Below are 27,364 nucleotides of genomic sequence, written 5' to 3' on the forward strand. Positions count from 1 at the left end.
TTCAATCTGTGTTCTAATCTAGACTCAGCGTGGGACATAATTTATTTGAGTCACTGACTTCAGCTTCTTGGGGGGGATATATAAAAGGAGGAGAGGATGGAAAATGATAAAATACAGGGAGAAACAGTCAAATGAAAAAAAGTCCCGTTCAATTACGGCATGCAATAGGGGACAGCCGGAAAAGGACAAGTTTTTAAAATGCTCATATTACCAATGCTAGAAGTCTAAATAATAAGATGGGTGAACTAGAGTGCTTAGTATTAAATGAAGATATTGATATAATAGGCATCACATAAACCTGGTGGAGTTAGGATAATCAATGGGACACAGTAATACCAGGGTACAAAATATATTGGAAGGACAGAACAGGGCGTGCTGGTGAGGGAGTAGCACTATATGTGAAATAAAGCATAGAATCAAATGAAGTAAAAATCTTAAATGAACTAAATTGTACTATAGAATCTCTATGGATAGTAATTCCATGCTTGAAAAATAAGAATATAGCAGTAGGGATATATTACAGACCACCTGACCAGGACGGTGATAGTGATTGTGAGATGCTCCCGGAGATTAGAGAAGCTATTAAAATAAAAAACTCAATAATAATAATGCGGGATTTCAACTATCCCCATATTAACTGGGTACATATCACCTCAGGAAGGGATGCAGAGATAAAGTTTCTTGACACCTTAAATGACTGCTTCTTGGAGCAGCTAGTCTTGGAACCCACAAGAGGAGACGCAATTCTTGATTTAGTCCTAAGTGGAGCACAGGATCAGATCCAAGAGGTGAATATAGCTGAACCGCTTGGTAATAGTGACCATAATATAATTAAATTTAACATCACTGTGGTGGGGAAAACTCCACAGTGGCCCAACACTGTAGCATTTAATTTCAGAAAGGGGAACTACACAAAAATGAGGAGGTTAGTGAAACAGAAATTAAAAGGTGCAGCACCAAAAGTAAAATCCCTGCACGCTGCATGGAAACTTTTTAAAGACACCATAATAGAGGCTCAACTTAAATGTATACCCCAAATTAAAAAACATAGTAAGAGAACCAAAAAAGAGCCACCATGGTTAAACAACAAAGTAAAAGAAGCAGTGAGAGGCAAAAAGGCAACCTTTAAAAAGTGGAAGATAAATCCTAATGAGATAAATAGAAAAGAGCATAAACTCTGGCAAATGAAGTGTAAAAATATAATTAGAAAGACCAAAAAAGAATTTGAAGAACAGCTAGCCAAAGACTCCAAAAGTAATAGCAAACATTTTTTTTAAATACATCAGAAGCAGAAAGCCTGCTAAACAACTAGTGGGGTCACTGGACAATCAAGATGCTAAAGGAGCACTCAAAGACGATAAGGCCATTGCGGAGAAACTAAATGAATTCTTTGCATTGGTCTTCACAGTTGAGGATGTGAGGGAGATTCCCAAACCTGAACCATTCTTTATGGGTGACAGATGGGGAAATAGCTAATTCCCCCCCCCCCTACTGTTACTCACACCTTCTTGTCAACCGTTGGAAATGGGACATCCTGATTATCACTACAAAAGTTTTTTTTCTCCTGCTGATAATAGCTCACCTTAACTGATTACTCTCATTATAGTTAGTATGGCAACACCAATTTTTTCATGTCCTCTGTGTGTATATATATCTTCCTACTGTATTTTCCACTGCATGCATCCGATGAAGTGGGTTTTAGCCCATGAAAGCTTATGCTCAAATGAATTTGTTAGTCTCTAAGGTGCCACAAGTACTCCTCGTTCTTTTCAATGATACAGACTAATACGGCTACCACTCTGCGATCTGAGGAACTGTCCCAAATTGATGTGTCATTAGAGAAGGTTTTGGAACAAATTGATAAACTAAATAGTAATAAGTCACCAGGACCTGCTGGTATTCACCCAAGAGTTCTGAAGGAACTCAAATGTGAAATTGCAGGACTACTAACGGTCATCTGTAATCTATCATTTAAATCAGCTTCTGTACCAAATCACTGGAGGATAGCTAATGTGACACCAGTTTTTAAAAAGGTCTCCGGAGGTGACCCTGGCAACTACAGGCCAGTAAACCTCACTTCAATATCGGGCAAATTGGTTGAAACTTTCGTAAAGATCAAAATTATCAGAGGAACATAATTTGTTGGGAAATAGTCAACATGGTTTTTGTAAAGGGAAATCATGCCTTACCAATCTATTAGAATTCTTTGAGGAGGTCAACAAGCATGTGGACAAAGGAGATCCAGTGGCTATATGTATTTAGATTTTCAGAAAGCCTTTGACAAGGTTCTTCACCAAAGGCTCTTAAGCAAAATAAGCAGTCATGGATAAGAGGGAAGGTTCTCTCATGGATTGGTAACTGGTTAAAAGATAGGAAACAAAGGGTAGGAATAAATGGTCAGTTTTCAGAATGGAGAGAGGTGAATAGTGGTGTCCTCCAGGGATCTGTACTGGGCCCAGTCCTATTTAACATATTCATAAATGATCTAGTAAAAGTGGTAAACAGTGAGGTGGCAACATTTGCAGATGATACAAAACTATTCAAGATAGTTAAGGCCCAGGCAGACAGTGAAGAGCTACAAAAGGATCTCTCAAAACTGGGTGACTGGGCAACAAAATGGCAGATGAAATTTAATATTGATAAATGCAAAGTAATGCACATTGGAAAACATAATCCAAACTATACATATACAATGATGGGGTCTAAATTAGCTGTTACCACTCAAGAAAGAGATCTTGGAGTCATTGTGGATAGTTCTCTGAAATCATCCACTCAATGTGCAGCGGCAGTCAAAAAAGCGAACAGAATGTTGGGAATCATCAAGAAAGGGATAGATAATAAGACAGAAAATATCATGTTGCCTCTGTATAAATCCATGGTACGCCCACACCTTGAATACTGCGTGCAGATCTGGTTGCTCCATCTAAAAAAAGATGTACTGGAGTTGGAAAAGGTTCAGAAAAAGGCAACAAAAATTATTAGGGGTATGGAACAGCTTCTGTATGAGGAGAGATTAATAAGACTGGGACTTTTCAGCTTGGAAAAGAGGCGACTAAGGGGGGATATAGGAGAGGTCTATAAACTCATGAGTGGTATAGTGAAAGTAAATAAGGAAGTGTTATTTACTCCTCGTAATACAAGAACAAGGGGCCACCAAATGAAATTAATAGGTAGCAGGTTTAAAATAAATACAAGAAAGTATTTTTTCACACAACACACTGTCAAACTCTGGAACTCCTTGCCAGAGGGTGTTGTGAAGGCCAATACTATAACAGGGTTCAAAAGGGAGCTAGATAGATTCATGGAAGATAGGTCCATCAATGGCTATTAGCCAGGATGGGCAGAAATGGTGTCCCTAGCCTCTGTTTGCTAGAAGCTGGGATTGGGTGACAAGACCTGGATTACTTGATGATAATCTGTCTGTTCATTCCCTTTGGGGCACCTGCCATTGGTCACTGTCAGAGGACAGGATACTGGGCTTGATGGACCTTTGGTCTGACCCAGTATGGCTGTTCTTATGTGTCTCATTCAGCTCAGGTATAAAACTGGACTAAATCCTATTGAGAAACAGACGCTAAATCCTAAATTTTATCTTTCCAGCTATATAAATTACAAATATTTCCCAAAGTTGCTCACAGCCTGACAAATTAAGGATAAAATGAGCTATGGTGAGTATTGTAGGTTGCATCAAGGGGACAAAAGTGCAACAGATGCACCCTTATATATTATGCTCTTATTATGATGGACTAATGAGAAAAGATTACATGTTTTTTTAGTAAATGAAATTAAGTCTGGCCAAGTCATATCTTCTACTGTTGAAAGGTAATGGCAGAGCACAGACATTTGGAGCAGACTTTAATCTCTCAACCATAGAGATTAAAGGTTCTAAGAGCAGGGGGAGAGAACACACAAAAAAAGGTGCCACCCGCTGTGAAGCAGCAAAGAAAAAAAAAAGAAAAACCCAAGTCTTGCCGCCGAAGACTGAAGAACCCGCCGTGCTGAATTACCCACCGCCGAATTGCTGCCGAAGACCCGGAGCTGCCTGTGGGAAACCCGCGCTGGATTAGTCCTCAGCCAAGCTATTGAAGGGTCAGTGTCATCTAAGAACTGCATCCTGCAAACCAGCGTGGCCATGGTTCATCCATGCAAAACACGGCTGCAGCGGCAAAGCACAGGGTGTGGGTGGCTGGGCAGGAGGAGTCCCCTCTTCCCTGAACAAGAAATAAAAGTTGGGGCCCAGCAGCAGGGCTGCGATCCGCACGCAGTGGCAGGTTGGCAGAGATCAGGCTCTGCTCTGCTCCCTGGGGTCGGGCTGAGCTGCAAAGCAAGGGGAGCAGGAGAAGCACCGGTCGCAGGAGCCGCCGCCACAAGATGCACACAGCAGAGCCCGAAGTGAGTGCCGCCAAAAACCCGGACGTGCTGGGAAGCACCGAGTGAGTGCTCAGGGGAGTGGCTGCTACCCCTCCTTCCCCCCTAGCTACGCTACTGCTCTCAACACTAAATGCGAATCAGGCATCATTATTTTGGATTTTGCAGCGTTTGTTGCCAGGGAGCTGATACTGAAGGTTAAAAATTACTTTGAAGAGGCTTTGCCAGTGGAGAATAACCATCTCTATGCAATTCCTATTCCAATTCCTTCCAAACAATAATGTTTATAGATCATTGCTGAACTATAAATACATTGGGGGTGGCCTTTTAAGACGAAGGGTTAAATGTATTTTGTGGAATTTTATTTTTGCGTCTGTAACTAAGAAGAAAATTCCAGCAGCCCTTTCTATTGTTAGTTATTTAGTTACCAGAATTTAGGACAGTTTAGACATAAGTCTTAAAAGTCAAATCTGCCAGCTATTTTTAACCGTTCCCAAGAGCTAAACATGTTGCTCTCTTGGAGGATTGGCAGATGTATAGTGATTTTATTTGTGAAACCCAGTTAGAATATTGGCACTATTGTCATTTTAGCAGAGAAGTCCAAACACAAGCTGCCGCTTATACCCATGAGCACTAAAATAATTAACGGGTAGGTATTTCAATTGACAGTAACTCCTACAAACTGGAACTGCTAAAAGATGACTAGTGAGATTTGGACCATTACTTCATCAGCAATCAGTTTAATAGCAGTAGATAAAAAGATCAGACATAAAGAGAAGAGATAAAAGAACAGCATTAGGGAGGGGAAAATATTCCTAATTTGACCTCTGGACATTTTTTCTAATGGATTCTCTTCCCAAGCCACACTGACAAGAGAATGACTTATTTTCACATTGGTTCAACAACATGTGGGACCTATGTTCTCCCTTTGAAGCATGCCTATATCTTCTATTAGCAGCATCAATGAGAGCTGTTCATGTGTACCAAAGGGCAAATTGTCCTGATTTGCAAGTAGGTATTTGGAACATAAGTACTTGATTTTGTACTTCCCAATGAGCCAACAGCTGTCATAGATTTTATGGGTGTTAAGGGAGTTGCCCTATTGTTGCTTTACAGAAAAAAGAGAGTAATTGAGTCCACTAATCTTTTCCACAGTCTTGTGACTTCAGCCAGTATTCTCTGGATCACTATCAGAACCCCCAACTCTTTTTCAGAGTAGGGCAAAGAATTGTTTTGGCTGTAATTAGCTATGTGTAGCAAATGGTATTACGCTCAGTGACTGCACATAATATCTTTTGCCTCTGTTTTTATTCTTGTTAACCCTATAGCAAGCCTTAACCAGGAAGAAAAGGCCAGACACGGAGGGAGAAAAATTGTTCTTCTTAACCTCTGAGGATAGGACAAGAAGCAATGGGCTTAAATTGCAGCAAGGGAGGTTTAGGTTGGACATTAGGAAAAACTTCCTAACTGTCAGGGTGGTTAGGAACTGGAATAAATTGCCTAGGGAGGTTGTGGAATCTCCATCATTTGAGATTTTTAAGAGCATCCCTGTCAGGGATGGTCTAGATCAGTGGTTCCCAAACTTGTTCCGCCGCTTGTGCAGGGAAAGCCCCTGGCGGGCCGGGCCGCTTGGTTTACCTGCTGCGTCCGCAGGTTTGGCCGATCGCAGCTCCCAGTGGTTGCGATTCACTGCTCCAGGCCAAGGGAGCTGCTGGAAGCGGCGCGGGCCGAGGGACGTACTGACCACTGCTTCCAGCAGCTCCCATTGGCCTGAAGCAGCGAACCACGGCCACTGGGAGCCGCGATCGGCCGAACCTGCGAACGCAGCAGGTAAACCAACTGGCCCGGCCCGCCAGGGGCTTTCCCTGCACAAGCAGCGGAACAAGTTTGGGAACCACTGGTTTAGATAATACTTAGTCCTGCCACGAGTGCAGGGGACTGGACTAGATGACCTCTCAAGGTCCCTTCCAGGCCTATGATTCTATAGTTCTATGACTTAGTTTAGAAAAATAAGAACTGCTATACTAATCTTAACAATGCCATCCAGTAGCCTGTCACTTACAGTGGCCAGAACGAGATGCTTCAGAGAAAAGTGTAAAACCCACATAAAGGGTAATTAATCCAAGGGAAAATTTCTTCCCGCATTGAAGCTTGTTGCTTTACAGTAGCAATTGAGGTTTATGGTTTTGTGGATAATTTCTTGTTCATTGGACACACTGTAATAACTGTAGAGAGAGTACAAATGATAGCATGCCCTCAAGCTCTAGGCTGATACTTATGAGTTTGCAAGAGTACAATAAGGATCATTCCCTTTTACTTCTATTATACAGAGAGATGGTCTTGAACTGGAATATTGGATCCAAACCCCCTTGATCTTTGAGAAAATCTGGATCTGGATTTGGATCCATGCTTTGTGGCTGAGGTCCATCTATACAAAGTACATCCAAAGTAGAACTTACTTCAGATCATGATCTGGATCTTATCTTTACACCTCAGGCTTCATCTTGTTATATTTGAGAGTCTGGCTCTTCACAAGCAAGCTGTCATAAGAGACTGGGAAGTTGGGACTTTAAATAAATGCAACCTAACTCAGAAACTAAAACATTTGGCAAATTTATAAGGCCGTTTTGTGCTATAAGCTTGTCATATAAATCAACAGAAATAAAATGAAACCCATCTACTGAAACTGTGGTGTTTTGCACCTGGATTTCTCCTGGGGGTCACTGTGAAAATCACAGAAACTCATAACCAGACCATGCAGGTATTCTAAAGGCAAGACCACACCCCAGGATCCAGCCTTTATGATAGAATAGAATATTAATATAAATGTGAGTAATACAGTGAAATGAAATCCACGTCCATTCAAAATTTTAAAAGATTCTAAACAATTGGTTAAAATTTCTCTAGCATGTTTAGACTGATTCCATTTATTTGTATAGCTGTACTGTAGTTCCAATTGTGTGTGAAATAATCAAGTAATAAAGACTGATTGAATTTTAAATTTAAATATACAGGGTGCCAATCAGGATAAGTGTTTTGATTCCTTAATCTTATGAATTCAGACTAAGAAATAGCAGAATTTTACATTTGGGAGATCACAGATTTCTATGAATGAAAACAGGGAATGCGCTCATAAACCTATCTGTCCATGAGACAGTCAGCTGATGTAAATAGGCAAAGCTCCACTGAAGTCAATGAATTTACACTGATTTATACCAACTGAGGATCTGGCCCATAATGTTTTCATCTGACCCTGACCTTTAGGGGCTGACCTGAAAACTTTATACTATATTTCACTGGCATAGACAAATTCTGCTCACCTTGTTCACACTAATACTACCATTGACAATCTAATGTTATGACATTCTTTTTTTTCCCCAAAAGACCTTTTCCATGCCTGATAAAGAAGAGCAAAGAGCACTGATCAATGGCATCTGCCTGCTTTTTGTCCTTGTTGGAGTGGTATCATTTTTCACACAGTTCCTGCAGGTAATGGCAATTCATTAAACTTCTGCTTTGCTAGTTTCTTTTCTGTTCATGTCCGGCTGTGTGTGCATGTGTGTGTTCTGTATAATAAGTGTATTTGTTCTTATGCATACCAGGGATACACATTTGCAAAATCTGGTGAGTTGCTTACAAGACGGTTAAGGAAAATTGGTTTCCAAGCTATGCTAGGGCAAGAGATTGGTTGGTTTGATGACCACAGAAACAGCCCTGGTGCCTTGACTACAAGACTTGCAACAGATGCATCACAGGTTCAAGGGGTAAGAAACTATATATTAGGAATTACTTTGCTTCATGCTAATTACTACATTAATTTGGTATGTGATGTCACAAGAATTATCTAGTGTGTAAACAGTAATATAAATATAGATCTAATCTCATGGTCTCTGCTGTCACTCTGCCTAGCTAAGCAATTTCCAATGTGTGCACTATCTATCATAGACTGGCACAGCAATTTGTTACTCTCCGTATAAAGAACTAAATGCAGAACTAGAGCCAGATCCTGCTGTCCATTGTACCCGTGTAAACAGATCAGTGCCATAAAAGTAAAGTTACCACAAGTCACCAATATAACTGAAAGAAGAATTTAGGATATAATCTTCAGTTTCTCATTCCTGAAGGTGGAATTTTGCCATAATCACTAAATGCATATTTCTGAAACATATCACAGTCATTTTCAACCAAATTCATCAATAGTAATATCATTGATTAAACAGAATTTTCAGCCTGGTGTGGAGTTTATTACAAGTGGCTGTTGTGATTTATGCTAACAATCCACTTAAGAAAAGCACTCCCTACTACTACATGGTATGCCATTTTGGGATCAGTCCCAGGCTGGCATGGACTAACATTGCACAAGTAATGCTCTTATTTTTGGGGAAGGCTGCCTGTTAGCACCATATTCTAGCACCCCCTACTGGTTGAAGGTGTATGCTGCTGAGTTATGTGTGTGGTCAACCTTAGCACTGATACTTGGTTCTAAACTTAAAGCAAGTAATTTCATTTCTACAAACACAGAAAGTAATGTATGGACTTTTTTGTTACTGATATTTAACGGGTGATAGGAGTTTTGCTGGACTTTTTTCTTCTTGGAGTTTTAAGGAATTTAAAATAAGAATGAGAGAGAAAGAAGAAAAAGTTGCAGCCTACAGCTTCCTGTCAGCAGCAAGCAGTCAATATTTCCCCAGCAGCTCCGAAATCAGCAGCCATCTCCCTCCCCCTTTCAGTTAAATTAAGTTGCAAACACTTACATGTTCCATTTTAATTTGCATGCACAGACTTCTTAACACCAACTCTGCCTTACAGTAGCTGCATAAGAGAAGGCTTTGTTCTAGGCTAAAGCAGTATTCTCTGCCTTCTCTGAAGATTCTAGTGACTGCACTTTACACAATAAATAGAGCTGTGAAATGAACAAAGCCAAAAACTTTCCCCAACTCTTGGGTTTAGTTTCAGTTCCGTTATTAATAAGAGGTCAAATAATGAAGCTCAACTGGAATGTATTAATCAATGATAATTAGTCAAGAATTAACACAACCCAATACAGAATATAGAAAGGAAGGCTATGGTTACCAAACCAATCTGGAAACTGGACAAGTTACTGCAGCTCAATTCACTCCTATCTAAGTCCCAGAAACTCTGCTCTTTATATACCAACTTGTTCAAGACAAGGAAAAATCCTTTCCCTTTCTGATCTAGTGGAGGAGATCCTTTTATGCTATTTCAGCTTACCTAATCAATGAGTTAAAGATATCTGTAATTTATCTGTTCTTTAATGGTATCTTAGCTTATCTGTCCTGATTATAGAAAACACCTGTGGCAACAAGTAATTCTTAATAAGCTAAAGACATCTCTCAGTGGGTCATTATCTCATCAATCACTGAGACATTATCTCATCAATCACAAGTGGACCCTTACTGGACATCTGGACATATTCTTCACAGGTCATCAGGATCAGGGTAAAAATATTATACACATTCCACCACTTGGTCACACACTAAATTTAACCTAAGTACAGAGTCCCTAGAATCATAGATACAAAACTAGAATCATAGATACAAAACACTTAAGTTCATGCACAAAGGATCATGGGGTTTTGTATACAAAGAATCACAGGGAGTTTGATTCATTTGCTAACACTCCAACCTTTGCTGCCTAGATTATCAATCATGGCAATACTAAATTACTTGATTAAGTGTTTATATGAGGTTCTAGTTAACGCATTGTTATAACAAAATATGCAAGCAATGATACAAAATTAACTACTGGCTGTAGTTAACCATCCCAAATGGATAGGGATATTTTACTCCTAGAAGTAGCATCAAGGATATCAAACACCAGGAGAGAAGTCTCTTGATAGGTACTGCAGGTAGATTTAAGGTGGACACTGTGTGAGCCACCAAAATTGTGGAACTGCATATAGTCCTCATCCAGTGATATATCAGATTGAAAATCTGGTTCCATATGCTCCTGCTCAAAGAAAGGAGCTATTGCCTCATCTTCTTCCTTGGACAGCATTTCAGGCATCATCATTTGCAGTGTCGACAGATCCAAAGGAGTTGGGTCCCAAAGATCTCTGGACTACCAGATCCTTTGTAGATGAAATATTACCTCTCCATCCACGTGGAGGATAACTGAAAAATTTCTGAGGTGGCCCCACAGGCCCCAGAAATACCAGTTTCCCCAGCAACTGGGGTTTGGGAACATGCCTACAGGAGGCAGACCCCATACGGTGGTATGAAGTGAACCACAGGCCTCTGCATCCTTCCTCAAACCCTTGCGCCTGATCCTGCAGTATTTCTAGAGCCGTGAGAGGAGCCGCAAGGAAAATGAGGATTCCTTGCAGGCTGTTTTTCTGTGTGCTATGGAAAGAAACATTTCTAGGTGGTTGTTGCACTGTTTCAGGGCCCGGAAACAAGCACTGACTGGTGGGATCACATTGTTATATGGGATGATGATGAGCAGTGGCTGCTGAACTTTCGGATGTGCAAGGCTAAACTCCTGGAACCATGTGCGGAGCTCTCCCCAGCCCTCTGGTGCAGTGACATCAAAATGAGAGCTGTAGTGATGGTGGAGAAGTGAGTGGCGATCGTTGAGTGGCAGCTTGCAATGCCAGATTGCTACCGATCAGCAGGGAATCCAGAGTGCACCGAGGATAACAATGGATCCAGAGGGAGGTATGGAGACCCATCTGTCTGTGGAAACTCTGTATGGGGTTGTAGAAGGAGGAAGCACAGGGTGTTCCAGGGAAAGACCAGAAACACCTTCCTGTCTTTTCTTAATAACATGAGATGAGGAAGACCTTGGGATCAGGGAAACATGCCTCCTTTTAGAAACCTTGCGTGTGAGACTTGGAACAGACACATGAACTAGAGTTGAAAAGTGAATTTGGGCCGACACTGTGACAGAGCTCTCTGGAACCAAGGATGTAGCCAGAATTAACAGAGGAACTGACAATGGTTCTGTCGATTTGGACATTATACACAAATCCATCTCCCTTCTCTGGAGCAGGACATAGATCCATTCTGGAGCTGTAGCAGTCTTGTCAGACCAATAGTTCTGATCCATGGGAACTGGCACTGCTAACAGTGGCTGCTCTGTCCCTATGTTCCTTTTTCTTTAGTGCTGCAACAGCTGAACTGAAGATGCTGATGGCCCCGGTTCTGACACGCTGATCAAGTCCATCTTCCTGGATCTGGTAATGGAAGTTGGAACTACAAAATGCAATGAACAGTGTAAATAGAAATTAGGTGAACCAAAAAAGTTTCCCTGCTAGTTAAGACCTTAACAAAGAAAGACCAAGTGTTTTATAAAATAAGTATTAACATTTTCTCCAAGGAAAAAAGATCCACATGTCCCGCGTACCAGAAACAAAAAGAATTACCCTAAAGGTAGTAGACCCGCTTGCAGCAACTACCACGGCAACAACCACAGAACCTATTTCATGTCCAAAAGTGGAACCAGGACCAAAGAGTGGACTCACCCTTCTTTCAATACCCAATTTATGCATAAATCTATGGTTTTAAAATCATTACATTGGAATATGACAGAAATTGAAATGTGTAAAAATACTGTGTCTAGATTATCCACTTCTATACCAATTGAAAGATAGGCTGCATATCAATGAGCAAATAAGGGATGCTATTGGGAGTCAGGAAACTCAATCCTATTCTGATATTTTTAGGACATAAGGGTTACAAATAGGGCTGTCAAGTGATTAAAAATTATCCATAATTAATCGTGATTAAAAAATTAATCATGATTAATTGTGCAATTAATTGCGCTGTTAAACAATAATAGAATACCATTTATTTAAATATTGTTGGATGTTTTCTACATTTTCAAATATATTTATTTCAATTACAACTCAGAATACAAACTGTACAGTGCTCACTTTATATTTATTTTGATTATAAATATTTGCACTGTAAAAAGCAAAAGAAATAGTATTTTTCAGTTCACTGAATACAAATACCGTAGTACAATCTCCTTATCATGAAAGTTGAATTTACAAATGTAGAATTATGTACAAAAAATAACTGCATTCAAAAATAAAACAATGTGCAACTTTAGAGCCTGCAAGTCCACTCAGTCCTACTTCTTGTTCAGCCAATCACTCAGACAAACAAGTTTGTTTACATTTGCAGGAGATAATGCTGCTCGCTTCTTGTTTACAATGTCACCTGAAAGTGAGAACAAGCATTTTCATGGCAGTGTGGTAGCTGGTGTACCAAGGTATTTACGTGCCAGATGCACTAAAGATTCATGTCACCTTCATGCTTCAACCACCATTCCAGAGGTCATTCATGCATGCGGATGATGGATTCTGCTTGATAATGATCCAAATCAGTGCGGACTGATGCATGTTCATTTTCATCATCTGAGTCAAATGCCACCAGCAGAAGGCTGATTTTCTTTTTTGGTGGTTCAGGTTCTATAGTTTCTACATTGTAGTGTTGCTCTTTTAAAAATTCTGAAAGCATGCTCCATACCTCATCCCTCTCAGATTTTGGAAGGGACTTCAGATTTTTAAACCTATGGTCAAGTGCTGTAGCTACCTTTAGAAATCTCACATTGGTACCTTTGCATTTTGTCAAATCTGCAGTGAAAGTGTTGTTAAAAGAAACAACATGTGCTGGGTCATCATCTGAGACTGCTATAACATGAAATATATGGCAGAATGCAGGTAAAACACAGAGCAGGAGACATACAATTCTCCTTCAAGGAGTTGAGTCACAAATTTAATTAACACATTATTTTTTTTAATGAGTGTCATCAGCATGGAACCATGTCCTCCGGAATGGTGGCTGAAGCATGAAGGAACATACAAATGTTTAGCATATCTGGCAGGTAAATACCTTGCAATGCCAGCTACAAAAATGCCCTGTGTACGCCTGGCATTTTCAGATGACATTGTAAATAAGAAGTGGGCAGTATTATCTCCCAAAAATGTACACAAAGTTGTTTGTCTTAACAAGTGGCTGAATAAGAAGTAGGACTGAGTGGACTTGTAGGCTCTAAAGTTTTACATATTTTTGTTTTTGAGTGCAGTTATGTCACACACAAAAATCTGTATTTGTAAATTGCACTTTCACAATAAAGAGATTGCACTAGAATACTTGTATGAGGTGAATTGAAAAATACCATTTCTTTTATCATTTTACAGTGCAAATATTTGTAAAAAAAAATAATATAAAGTGAGCACTGTAAGACTTTGTATTCTGCGTTGAAATTGAAATCAATATATTTGAAAATGTAGAAAAACATCAAAAAATATTAATAAATTTAAATTGGTATTCTATTGTTTAACAGTACGATTAAAACTGCAATTAATTGTGATTAAAGTTAATCGCAGGAGTAAACTGTGATTAATCGACAGTCCTAGTTACAAAGCAAAAACAAATTATGGGATCTGTTTTAAAATAGAGTAGATTTTCAAAACATAAAAAAAGACAGGTCAGCTACATTAATGTTCCATCAATGACTGATGGACTTGCGAGTCTAGCTAATGAAGACAGGAACACTGTTAAATATGCATGACATTGCTCATTTGTTTAAATAGACAGGCAAAAGAATCAATGAATTGGTTAAAGTTAATAATAAGAAAGCAAAAAACAAAGTGGGAATGAAAATCATTTTTGTACCACTTATGGCGGCTATGCATTGGACAGGGTAATCAATACACTAAGAAATGTTGAAGTTGTAAAGGTGCCAAACCTTATAGAGAATAAACACCTAAGTAAATGGTACAAAAGGAATTTCTGTGAATTGGCAATGTGTTAAAGCATGGAAACAAATTCCTTTTAGTACTCTTCAAAATTTGGGCTTTGTGATACCACATCCTAATCAAGGCACATCTTATTCTAAACCATCTTGTTGAGTGTCAGACTCTATGTATACTGTATTTACGGTATCTTTACCAACAGTAATCCCAAATATGGCAATATTGAATAAATTAGGCACAGTAGAAGGTTACCTAAAAACAGGACTCTACAAAGAACACCTATATCTACGTGGATCTTCTGGTGCTTTGTTAAGCAACACAAAAACCTGGTGGGCACCACCTATAGTTGCTCCTCAAAAGGGCTATTAATACCTATGGAGGTGTGATGTCTTCAACATCACAATGCCTGTCTGCGGTCATGCCTGCCAGACCCAGCCCAACAAGACAGATGAGCTAGCTGCCACTGTCTCCTTTCCTGTGATACTCACCTGGTGATGACTCCCAGCAGTAAAATGGCCAAACTACAAAAACTATTATTGGCCAAACTACAATTATGCCTGTACTAGCATTTCAGAATGAAACTATTATTCAAAGTGAACCCAACCATTAAAAAAAACGTTGAAAATTACATATTATTGATCCACTGACCTTAACTATAAAAGCATTACTAGCTTGAAAAAATACCCAGGTTGTTCAAATTAGCAATAACATGTATAAAGATGTAGAAGATTTTATATATAATGGTGACTTGGACCTATTTATTTCTAATAGATGGATAGACGTTATCTTTAAAGTATTAATTGTTTTACAAATGGTGTTAGGTTTAGTTGTGTTAATTTTGTATCGTTGCTTGCATATTTTGTCCATTTCTCATCTCCTAAGGTGAATTTTTCCCCGTTTGCACGTGATTTATTACTTCTCATGACACTGAATTATCACAAATTAAATACTATGGTTTTCACAGTGCTGACTGCCAGTCAGCCACGTTTACAATTCACGGTAAAGGATTTATTTTCTCTTCCCCCCACCATTTACACATCTTGTTTCGCAAAGAGTTACCTTTTCTTTTAAAACAAAGGAAGGGTGCAAGGGGGCGTAGAGACAAGAGAAAACTTTAAGCTCAAATTCCCTACATACAAATCAGAAAACATTGTAGTTACTGAATTTACAGAACCTGCTCAGGAGATTGCTCAGTTATACCTTGCTAGGCAATAGTGTGGCAGGTTTTTTAAATTCTCCCTTAGAAAGAAACAAACAAAAGATCCACTTGTCAAACTGCTGCTTAATGTGTGCCTACTCTGTCTCTGTTTCCCGCTAGCCCTCAAGATTTCCCCCTCTTTACAACTTCATTTTCTAACAGAAGTAAACCACACTTGCCTCTCCACTGCTTCTGAGTCTGGAGAGAAATGATCTATAAGGAAGGGAAGTCTTCTAATTGGACAACTTCCTCATCAGCTTAGGGAGTGATATATAAACACATAAAAATACATAAATAGAAATGTCTCCTGTAGTGTACACCTTATCCATGTGAGGTAAATCAGAACGAAATAGGGGGGGAACAACCTTAGGTACATGCAGGTATAAGGCCAGTCACCAGGTTCAGAGCTGAATGTATATCCAAATTTCCCTGGATTTCTATGGAGCTAACTGTTCCAGTTCAGAACCACCTCTAAGTATCTGACATAACAGCTGCAGCCACTTTGTGCTACGTATGTGGCATGTTATAGCCAGAGGATCCATGTAGGAACAGATCCTGGACCTGTCTCATTGTTGCACTCCACACTGACTAATGTAGAACCCACAAAGAGACCCTTTCCATGGTACGCAGGGGGGATGGAGACTCCCAAAACAGCCACAAGTCCCAGCCCCCCATCCCTCCCTGTAGCTCTAGTAGAGAGATAAAGTAGTAAGACGAACTGGGTGTTGGCACTCCACACCTGGGTGATGAATTTTACACCTAATGATTTAAGAGCTCAAACTTTTTTTTAAATATACAATTTAGTTCCCATTTAGTGAAGTTAAATGTTTGTTGCTGCTGAGACAGACCAACCAAATACAGTAAAATTGTCAGAAAGAAAAATGTTCCCATAGTGCATGAGGCAAAGATAAAATTACCAACAAAGATTAATACAAAGGTATTTTTAAACTTTATCTGAAATAGGGATAAACAGCAACTGTGATTCATCCCTTTTTAAATCTTTGCCAAATACTGCCTCAATGAGTTCCTGTTTGATTATTTTAGCGCTGCTGGAATTTTGCTGTATTTCTAGCTATATGCTAGGGTTCATAGAGCCTATTATGGGCACCTCTTTATTATTCAAAGATAAATAAATACATAAAACAAATAGATATTTGGGCCAAATTCCACATACTGATGCACATGAGCAGCTTCTATGGAAGTCAAAGGGAGTCATCTAAATGGTAAAAATTCACCCCTAATTACATCTTTACATCTATTAGCATTCTTAGGGGCTGTTTTTCTTTCCTAGTCCTTGGGAAGGCTTGTGGGTCAGGAGAACATTTAGGGATTGAGCCTGCAGTCTTTGTTTTGACAAAAATTCTCATTTGACTTCAATGGGAAAAAGGACAGCTAGACTGGGCTAATACCTATGGAGTCAATCTAAACACACTAATCCATGCCATGTTATTTTAATAGCTAGAATGCTCTAAGCTTGATGGGAAGGTATTTGATTGTCTTTTGAAGCATGTATGATGATTGATGTTACTGTGGGAATACAATTCAGTCATCTACTTTTGTTTTCTTTTAAGGCTACCGGATCTCAGATAGGAATGATTGTCAGTTCCTTAACCAACATTGGAGTGGCCATCATCATTGCTTTCTACTTCAGCTGGAAACTAAGTCTAGTTATAATGTGCTTCCTGCCCTTTTTAGCCTTATCTGGAGCTGTGCAGGCTAAAATGTTGACAGGATTTGCCTCGCAGGACAAGCAAGCTATGGAAATTACTGGGCAGGTAATGTTTTCTGAAAACTAATTTTAGATTAGCAGGCATTTGGGGTGGATGTGTGTGACAGTCATAGCTCATGCAGTTGGAATTATCAGTGAGTCAGACGCTATAGAAGTGGTAGAGATATACAAAGGGCAGTATTTCTGCTTGTCGGGCCATTGAAATTTCATGGCGACTTTCCCAGCTCTAAAAGTACTTACTGCTTGGAAAATGACTTCCTCCTCAAAAAGGCTATGACCTTGGACGGTAAGATATGAGTCTCTAATTCCAGTCTCTTTTATTGCTTATTCCTTTTAAAATGCATATCTGAAGGCACCCTCTTATGCTTTTGTAGCCCATCAGCAGGAAACAATGGTCATGTGCATTAAGAAATCATTGCATTCTAGAATTCAGCACTAACCCAGAAAACAGTATCTGCTGATTTTAAAGACAGCTGGGTTGTTTTTATAGTGAGCTGTATTCTGCAACTGGATGGGCTAGATTTTAGGAGCCCACTGTTTCCACATCAGTTGGATTTTCTAAGCTAGAACATAGCATAGTAAAGCCTTTCCTTTATAGGAGTAATGTAAACTTTTTTGCTTTGACTTTTTGTACCATGCAGCATGTCTTCCTCTGCTGTCTCATTTTGATACCAAACGAAGTGTACATTGTAACTGCAGTATGTGTTCTCCAAAGTGGGTGAGGGAAATAGATACAGGTGAAGTTTGTTAAGCAAGCCATCACAGGAGTGAGAGCCTTCATGGGGAGGAATAAGTTGTGTGTGCAGTGTTCCCTGATTGTCTGCCTTCTCTGTTGCTCCCACTCCCATTCCCTCCCGATTTCCCAGTTAGCAAACCTTCATGGTCTTTTGGCAATGAACATCTAGGGGCTGCTCCACATGTGGTTCTTAATAGGGATCTCTGTGGAGAGGTTATAGGCACTCAGCCAGATCAGTAATTACTTAGAGAGTGTCTCAGCCAAAGCCACTAGCTGCATTTGCTGGAAGACCTCTAGTGTATGTAGCAGCAGCTGAGGTGGGGAAGAGACAGGGAATGGCAGTTGTCCACTCTCCCCATCCCTAGTCAGAAATGGAGGTGAACAGGGCAGCTGCCCTGACAGCACTCATAGGGTTCCTTGTCTTAAAATCTGTCACCAATGCTGCCAGCCACATGTTGCCAGTAGCCAGAACTGGATCCATTTTAAAACGTACCTGGTACAACAGTGCAAATACTGATCTGCTCCAAGAAAATGGGGCCAGTTGGAGGACATGGTATTAGAAACACTCCCCATTTAGTAATTGTGCAGACTTCCTTCCCATCCCGCCCCCGATGCAGAGAAAAAAAGGAATGATTTTTTTCATAGATGTAGGCTTGCCGGCAGACTTATACAGCACAATTCCTCCTTCTCTGGGACTGAGGCCAAACAGTTTGTCAGACAAACAGGGATATGCAGTCTAAATAAATTAAACTGTAGAAATGAATGAGTTCTACAAATTTAGATTATCCTTATATGTTAACAGAATTCTAGGAAAACTAAAAAAAAAATCACATGCCTGTATACAACATGAATTAAGATAATTAACACCTCATGGAGTTGATAACACTAGTTCAAACAAAGACACCCAAAGTCTAGGAAGAGTCAATGCTGACTATTCTCTCATTCACAATGGCTAAATTATTTACAGCAAATAATCAATCAAAATACCTTCTTGAAATTGATGTAGAGATAGAAACTTGACAAATGGCCAGTGCATCAGCCATTACTCAACGGAATGACCCAGAGGCTAGGAAGAAAAGGACATTCAATGCTTCAATGACTGATTATGTCTGGTGATATTTTCTAATTTATTCAGCAGCCTAGCATCTAAATACGAAAGGGTTTGTTTAAGTCTTTTCTACAATGATTGCTTCTCTGCCATTTTAAAATATAGAAAGACATAGTCTGAATACTCAAGTTCACAAGGCCTATTTATTCTCTCTTTCAAGGTACATGCTAATGCTCCAGCACTAATGCTACACACTGGTCTGGAACAAATGTAATGGAAAATTGACCTAAATCATTTTTACGTATTCATATTCAGGTCACCTCCTCTATGCTGCATGCAGAAAGCTTTCATAGGCAATGAAACAAAATTTAGTAAGAATATCTATACGTAGATGAGAGAAGGCAAAACAGACTGAGCCATTACAAATGGCAAGGCAAACAGCAAGTACATTTAAACATGACAAACCTGTGAATTAAAATACACAGGACAAACTGAATGAAGCAATAATCTGGTATAGAATAAACTCTGTATGCCTTCCATTGATGAAAATATAGCCCAACTGTGGGTTGAGACTAACTTTATAAGCAACAAAACTAGAACCTAATCCTTACAATTAATGGGTATCTCAAAAAAGTTTCCAAAGCAGAGAAAAAGACAATGGGGAATTGATACCAGCTTCCTACACTGCATGATAATATTACACAATAGATTGTACATGCAGTCAGGCATGGGATTGCTCTTTCTCTACCCTCTGGCTGAAACCCTGGTCCCACCGAAGCTGATGGGAGTTTTGCCATTAGCTTCAGTGCAGCCAGGATTGTACCCTCATCTGTATGTTCCATCTAGCCACTTTTCTTGAACATGAACTGGCAAGGTGTTAATGGAAAAGCTTAAGTAGTAAACTCATCTGCCTTTAATTTATAAAAGATTAGGCTCTATCACCCTTTCCCCCAAAACCACTGGTGTAAGAAAAAAACAGAAACAAAACAATTGAAATAAAAAAGTTCTTAAAAAGTGCAAACAAGAAAATAACCACTTTTCATCTATGATTAACACCAACATTCCCACAGTTCCATATATTTAAAAATATTTAGCATTATGGCATATTTGGTGTTGCTCAGTTTAACTAGAGATTGCTGCCTAAAATGCCATTGTCAAGCCCATGGTCAGACTAAGATATACATTACAAATCCCTAGTCCTACGTTCAGCCGGACACGCATCTCCCAGCACAACACAATATCAGCATGGGACGTTGAGGAAGGCCATGTTTCAGCTGATGAGAGGGTCTGCCAGAATAACCACACCTCTTTGTTTGGAGTTGGACACATTCTATTATTAAGGAATAGTGGTGCCAGTGACATATACAAAGTGAAATTCACCCATGTGTAAGAGCCCAAGCAAGGCCATCCTCAGCGTGAATGTTTTGCGGTAGTCTAGTCCGAGGAGGGTTGACTTCAGAAAAGGTCCTGTTTGAGGTTTGCATCAGTTCTTATTGTATCTGAACCAATTTGTACATCATTAGTTTCTATAATTTGCCAAACAATCATGTTGCCCTCTCAGTGAAAAGTGGGATAAAGAGAAGGTCTTCCCACTTTTTCAGAGTGATTCCTAAATGTTTTACCTGTAACCTATTTTTTTCTTCAGATTTCCAGTGAAGCCCTCTCTAACATTAGGACTGTAGCTGGAATAGGGAAGGAGAGAAAGTTCATTGAAGCATATGAAGAACAGCTGGAAATCCCATACAGAGCTGCAATCAGTAAAGCAAATATTTATGGAATCTGTTTTGGCTTTGCCCAATGTATAGTATTCATAGCCAATTCAGTCTCTTATCGATATGGAGGTTTTTTGGTGGAGAATGAAGGACTTCATTATAGCTATGTGTTTAGGTAAGAAGATACTTGCAGACAGGCACATACTTTACTACAGAAGTATGTTGTTTACAATAAAATTCACAAATTTACATAACCCACGAGCTAAAAGCTTTCCTCCTTGACTGCAGGGTGATCTCTGCCGTTGTGACCAGTGGCACTGCTTTGGGAAGAGCTTCTTCTTATACTCCAAACTATGCTAAAGCAAAAATATCTGCTGCACGTTTTTTTCAACTGGTGGATCGGGTTCCCCAAATCAGTGTTTACAGTAATGGAGGGGAAAAATGGGTAAGAGTAGAGATGAGTAATGCAGGTAATGTCATTATTCAACCCAATGATATAGGTATTGAAACCCCAGTAATTAGGGATTATTTCATATACACCTCTGTTTGTGAGCAAGGTAAGTTGACATCTGAATATTTGCTAGATATCCTTGCTTTTGGGAAGTACTGAGCTATGTGCTATAATGTAAGCATGAGACATGCAGTCAAATTATTCCCAGTCTACCAGAAATTTCACACAGAGGATCAATAAATGGTGAATACGTACTAATAACTGATCTGAGAGTTGGGAGCTGGATGGATTCACTGGATAATGAGATTTTCTTCCACCTCTACAACAGTGATTTAAATCCAGACGGGTTCAGTCACTAAGCATGTTTATAATCTCCTTGTTCTTGTATGAGCATATCACAGAAACACCTTCAAATTTGGCATTAATTGGCACCTCTGTTGGCAATCAAAACCTCTGAATGGAGTTGGAGAATGAACTACTGTCTCAGCTCAAAAGTTGGTCCCCTTCTATGTTTAGGCTATTTGCAGTACAGTGTGGGGAAGCTTCCACTGATAGAATGAATGAATACAGCAGCATAGTTCTGGCTAAATAGAAGACTCCTGTCCCAGGACAGTCAAGCCAGTCAGTCTTCAGGTTCCTCAGTCTCCAGGGTTATTTCACAAGCACCTAAGTCACTCACAAAAACTAATATTGGAAACAAGAATCATATTTAATGTGAGGAGTTTTGTCACTCTTCAGAATTCAGTTCTTAGCACTTTCTGTCTCACTTTTTTACCAGGACAATTTCAAGGGAAGCATTGAATTTATCAACTGCAGGTTCACGTATCCTTCTCGGCCTGACATCCAAGTTTTGAACGGCTTCTCGGTGTCTGTTAAACCTGCGCAGACACTTGCATTTGTTGGAAGTAGTGGATGTGGCAAAAGCACTAGCGTCCAGCTTCTGGAGCGCTTTTATGACCCTGAGAAAGGACGTGTGGTAAGCAGCTTTCACTACTTGGATAGTTTTAGTGCTTGCCAGCTGCAGAAATCTTCAGACTCCAAAGTTCTTCTCCAACGTTACATAGGAGATTTTACCAAAGAGTCACTAAGTAACATTTGCACAGCTGAGGATCACTTCAGTGGATTTTCACACCATCCACAATAGGGTGTAGCTCTCTTGATCTTTCCTCAAATTTACAGTCTAAAGTTCTCCAATGATCCAACCTAAGTTGGTGAACCTTGGCTGGTTCTCTCTGCTGATGCTCAGTAACAGTCACAGAGAGGCCCTAGAAGGAAGTAATACACCTCTATGCAGAAATCCAGGCACACAGATGGGATTGGTGTCATGGAGAGCAGCACCTTCTCTTTTTGACACCCTCCTGCCCCTCAGAATCCACATAGCCCAAGTGTAGAGACATCTGAGAGGGTTAGGGAGGGAAAATTAGACTTACCTCTTCAAGAAGATCCACCTGGAATGAGCTGGCCCTTGGTTTTTGCTCAGTCTTCTTGTAGGCAAAATTCTCATTGAAATCAGCAGGCACTTTGCCTGAGTAAGAACTGAACAGTTAAGGTCCATGTATCATACTATCAGTTGTGAAATCTGCTTAAAAGTCAATGCACATGGCCTTGAGTAAAGACTTCAGCATTTGGCCTACTAGAGTTCTTTGTTCACAATGGGCATACAAATATTTTGTGCCTGTTGCTTGCCACTCAGAGAATGTGCACTATACTGTTATCTCCTTGGACCTGTTTAATTCCATAGATTTCAAAGCCAGAAGGGACCCTTGTGATAATTTATTTGCTAAAAACAAAGACGGTAAATCTAAACAGTATTCTTATTCTAGTTACTAACAGTAGTGTGATGTTGTGCACACTTTATTTTACAAAGCTGTATATATTTAAAGCCTTGTTGTGACTATTTTGTTTCAGCAAAAGCTATTCATTCTTTGTATGTCACAAGTCTGAAATGATATATCATATTTTGTCTTTTTTACTGGTAGTTAATAGATGGCCACGATTCCAAGAAAGTAAATATACAGTTCCTTAGATCTAAAATTGGAATAGTGTCTCAGGAGCCTGTGTTATTTGACTGTAGTATTGCTGATAATATTAAATATGGTGATAACAGCAAAGAGATCACTATGAAAGAAGTTATAGAAGCAGCAAAGAAGGCCCAGCTGCATGACTTTGTCATGTCCCTTCCAGACGTAAGTATATTTGCAAGGACAGTAAAAACCTAAAAACCAAAATCAAACAAATGCTATGATGGGGCCTAAATAGTGGGACAAAAGACAGCTGAGAAAGGCAAGGTATTCATTGTAATGAGATTTCCCACCAAAACAAATTAGACCTTTTCATGTGCCAACAGTGGTCTTTTTATTTTCACAGCTCTTAGTGGTGGTGGTGGTGGTGGTGGTGAATGGAGAATGGCATAATGTTGTTTTTGTTGTGATTTATTTTATGGGAATTTGGGGTTTGATTTTTTTTTTTTTTTTACTGTTGGGCAAATACTTTAAAAATTAAATATCCAGCAGAAAGCAATATTTTCAAAATTTCAAACTCTGATAGGAGACAGAAAGGAAAGGTTCCAGCGTTACCAAACAGAAAGGAGAGGAAGCAAACAGGGTTACCAAACAGAAAGGAGACTCATGGCCCACTCCCCATGGGGCACCTCAATATTGTCCCAGTTTATCCATTGTTGTAATTGAAGGCATGCTCATTTAGGAATAAAATTTCCCCTATGGTATATTTTTCAGAAATATGAAACTAATGTTGGGGCTCAGGGATCCCAGCTTTCTCGTGGGCAAAAGCAACGCATCGCTATAGCTCGGGCCATCATACGAGATCCTAAAATCTTATTACTGGACGAAGCAACATCTGCCTTAGACACAGAAAGTGAAAAGGTAAATGTGCAATAAAAGAGAATGAGGGAGGTTCAGTATAATTATCTAGGTGTGTTCTCATAAAAGAAATGTCCATAATAATAAAATTTAATTTTAATTTGTTTCTGTCTGATACAGAAACCTTAGAAAAGTACGAGATAAAGAGATACCCTCTTATCACAGACAGTATTTTTTCTTTGAGTAAATTCAGCCCTAAAACACTATTTATAACATTCTAATACAGGGGTCAGCAACCTTTCAGAAGTGGTGTGCCGAGTCTTCATTTATTCACTCTGATTTAAGGTTTCGCGTGCCAGTAATACATTTTAACGTTTTTAGAAGCTCTCTCTCTAGAAGTCTATAATAAATAACTAAACTATTGTTGTATGTAAAGTAAATAAGGTTTTTAAAATATTTAAGAAGCTTCATTTAAAATTTAATTAAAATTCAGAGCCCCCTGGACCCGGGCAGTGTGCGTGCCACTGAAAATCAGCTCGCGTGCCGCCTTTGGCACGCATGCCATAGGTTGCCTACCCTTGTTCTAATATGTAAAAATACAAAACCAACCAGCCATAGCTGCTCTTAGACTCCCTCCTGCAGCAATCAGCTGTTTCACGCCATTCAGGAGGCTTTGGGGGAGGAATGAGGATGTGGCATGCGTCCCCCAAATGCCCCCAAACAGCTGATTGCTGCAGGCAGGAGGCACAGGGAGGGAAGGGGGAGGCCGCGCGCTGCGTCCTTCCCCTCTCCCCCAGCCTCCTGAATGCCGCAAAACAGCTGATTGCTGCAGGCGGGAGGCGCGCAGCCTCCACCTCCCTCCCCGCGCCTCCCGCCTGCAGCAATCAGCTGTTTTGCGTCGTTCAGGAGGCTGGGGGGGGAAGAGAGGAGGAGTGAGGATGCGGCATGCAGCCCGCCCCCCCGCAAATGCCCCCAAACGGCTGATTGCTGCAGGCAGGAGGCACAGGGAGGGAAGGAGGAGGCTGCGCGCCGCGTCCTCCCCCTCTCCCCCAGCCTCCTGAATGCTGCAAAACAGCTGATTGTTGCGGGCAGGTGGCGTGGGGAGGGAGGTGTGAGGATGCAGTGCGCTTGGGAGGGGGGAGCAGGGGCAGGAAAAGGTGGGGTGGGGGTGGAGCGGGGGCGGGCTTAGGGAAGAGCCGGGGGTTGAGCACCCCCCAGGCACTTTGGAAAGAACAGCAAGAGGAGCAGCCGGATGATCCACCCTCTTTCACCCTCTGACTCCATCAACTCAACCAAACTTCGCACTCTTCATTGCTGAGTACAGTATTAAATTGTTTGTTTAAAATTGTTTAAAATTTATATTGTATATGTATATAATATCTTTTGTCTGGTGAAAAAAAATTCTCTGGAACCTAATCCCCCGTTTACATTAATTCTGATGGGGAAATTGGATTAGCTTAACATCGTTTCTCTTAAAGTCGCATTTTTCAAGAACATAACTACGTTAGGTGAGGAATTACTGTATGCATAAAGGGCCTGAGCATGCAGTAATTTCATTAACTTCAATTAAAGACTGCAGCACTGGGACTAAGAACTCAGGCAAGGATTTGCATGGCTTTCTTGCACCTTGAGATGAAAGTAACACTGGTAGTTTTAAACCACATCAGCACTAAAATGACATTCAGGGTGTAACTGAAGGACTCATGTATAATTTCTAGAGTTATGCATATTTGCTAATCCCTCCTATATACTAGCTGTTTAATTCATGGATCAGCCAAGCACATCAATAACTTCACCTTTGATTCAGCTTTGGTTCAAATGTCCAACAGTAAATTTTAGAAATGCTGAGCCATCTAATTATTGGTATAGACTAATCAGGGGTTTTCCAGATCTTGACCTCCATTTCAGCTGACACATTTTCATTCTGATACTATGTCTATTGTCTGCAGACTGTGCAAGATGCATTGGATAAAGCCAGAGAGGGACGGACCTGCATTGTCATAGCACATCGGTTGTCTACAATTCAACACTCTGATATCATAGCTGTCATGTCTCAAGGAATTATTGTTGAAAAGGGCAATCATAATGAACTGATGGCCAGGGAAGGAGCTTATTACAAACTTGTCACCACTGGAGCACCAATTAGCTGATTTACCACAGGCTCTGTGTAAACTTGAAGGATGATACTTTTCTAAATGAGAACTCTGCAGTTGGTTTGGCAATGTTGGTACCCCTTTAAGTTATTACATGGTACAAAACGCTCTGTCATATGACAAGTTACATGGGACATTATCGAGCCTAAAATGTATCTTGCCTTCTGGAGTAAGCAAGCCCTGTAGGATCATATATAGTGATTACAGAGTTGGCTGATTTGTTCAGGAGATAGCCTAGCCCATTGTGCAAGGGAGAGAAGGAAATTTCCTGGTAAGAAAACTCTTTATTTGGGAGTTGTGGAGCTATATGAGGGTGGGAGCTCATGTAAAATGGCTTTGTAGTCCGGCTGCAGAGTGCTTTGCTTGCTTGATTAAATGTTAGCCAAGGAAGAATCCACCCTGAATACTAGCATGCCAGAGCAGGGATTGCTTCTTTTGGCAAGTTATAGGTCTAAAACATAACACCAAGTACGATACTATATTCTATTTTAGTGGTGGGATCAAATATTTCCTAACTTGAAGGTTTTACAGACAGAATTAAAACAAATACTCTCAATGTGGGTATAGAAAACTTTTTTGCCCCATTCTTTGTCCCTCTTGTCTATTTAGATTGTGAGCTCTTTCAGGCAAGGACTGTCTTTTACTGTGTGTTTGTATAGTGCCTAGCACCAGGGGGCCCTGATCTACATTGGAGGATCTAGATGCTACTTGTGAAATAAATAAAAAATAACAATGAAGTCAGCTTCATGCCACTATGCTAAAGAAAGAGATTGAGAAGAGGAACAGAAGCTGGTAAAGATTAATTCTTCTAAGTTAGCCACTTTATTAAATGGCCTCAGCTAAATGATTTGAATATGAATAAATACTAAGTTAAATCAATAATTATTTTTCACTGTTATTTAATTTCTTTCTTACCATGAAACTGTGCTAGATAAATAGAGAATTTCACATTTTCATCACTGGTGACCATATCATGCCATTTCTTTTTAAGGAGAATGTTAAAATTCTGTAAAGCTTAAAGAATAAAAAAGATTTCCATTTCTATTGATCGTGGAGAATGTTCACAGTTATATTAGATTGGTTTGACCTTTGTACATATAAACTATCATGCTTCAAGGCATAAGCCAAATACTAAGTGAAGATTAGGAACAGCCTTTCTCTGGCGGAAGGTTATTCTATAATTTTCCATCATGAGGTTTATTGCACCTTTCTCTAAAGTGTCTTTTTTGGCCTGCCTAATTATACTTTTACACTTGGCTTGCAGGGTTTATGCTCCTTTCTATTTTCTGCAGCAGAATTTGACTTCCAATTGTTTAAAGGATGCCTTTTTCTCTCTAACCGACTCATTTACTCTGCTGTTTAGCTATGGTGGCTTTTTTTTTTTTTTTGGTCCTCTTACTGTTTTCTTTTTTAGTTGGGATATACA

General features: G+C 39.9%; 1 protein-coding gene across 3 annotated transcripts in view; it reads left to right on the forward strand.

The window, feature by feature from the left end:
• The window catches only part of ABCB11 (ATP binding cassette subfamily B member 11), a 72,209-nt gene extending 45,223 nt beyond the window's left edge, over positions 1-26,986 (forward strand). For all 3 annotated transcript variants that reach the window (XM_054044671.1, XM_054044670.1, XM_054044672.1), the window contains exons 20-28: positions 7,753-7,857; positions 7,971-8,132; positions 16,862-17,065; positions 20,449-20,690; positions 20,804-20,960; positions 21,745-21,942; positions 22,946-23,152; positions 23,702-23,848; positions 25,735-26,986. In XM_054044671.1, the coding sequence (XP_053900646.1) occupies positions 7,753-7,857; positions 7,971-8,132; positions 16,862-17,065; positions 20,449-20,690; positions 20,804-20,960; positions 21,745-21,942; positions 22,946-23,152; positions 23,702-23,848; positions 25,735-25,935 (1,623 nt within the window). In that variant the 3' untranslated portion in view covers positions 25,936-26,986. The remainder of the gene's footprint in view (positions 1-7,752; positions 7,858-7,970; positions 8,133-16,861; positions 17,066-20,448; positions 20,691-20,803; positions 20,961-21,744; positions 21,943-22,945; positions 23,153-23,701; positions 23,849-25,734) is intronic.
• The last annotated feature ends 378 nt before the right edge of the window (positions 26,987-27,364 follow it).

This window comes from Malaclemys terrapin, chromosome 11 (genome assembly GCF_027887155.1).
Source record: "Malaclemys terrapin pileata isolate rMalTer1 chromosome 11, rMalTer1.hap1, whole genome shotgun sequence".
NCBI lineage: Eukaryota > Metazoa > Chordata > Testudines > Emydidae > Malaclemys > Malaclemys terrapin.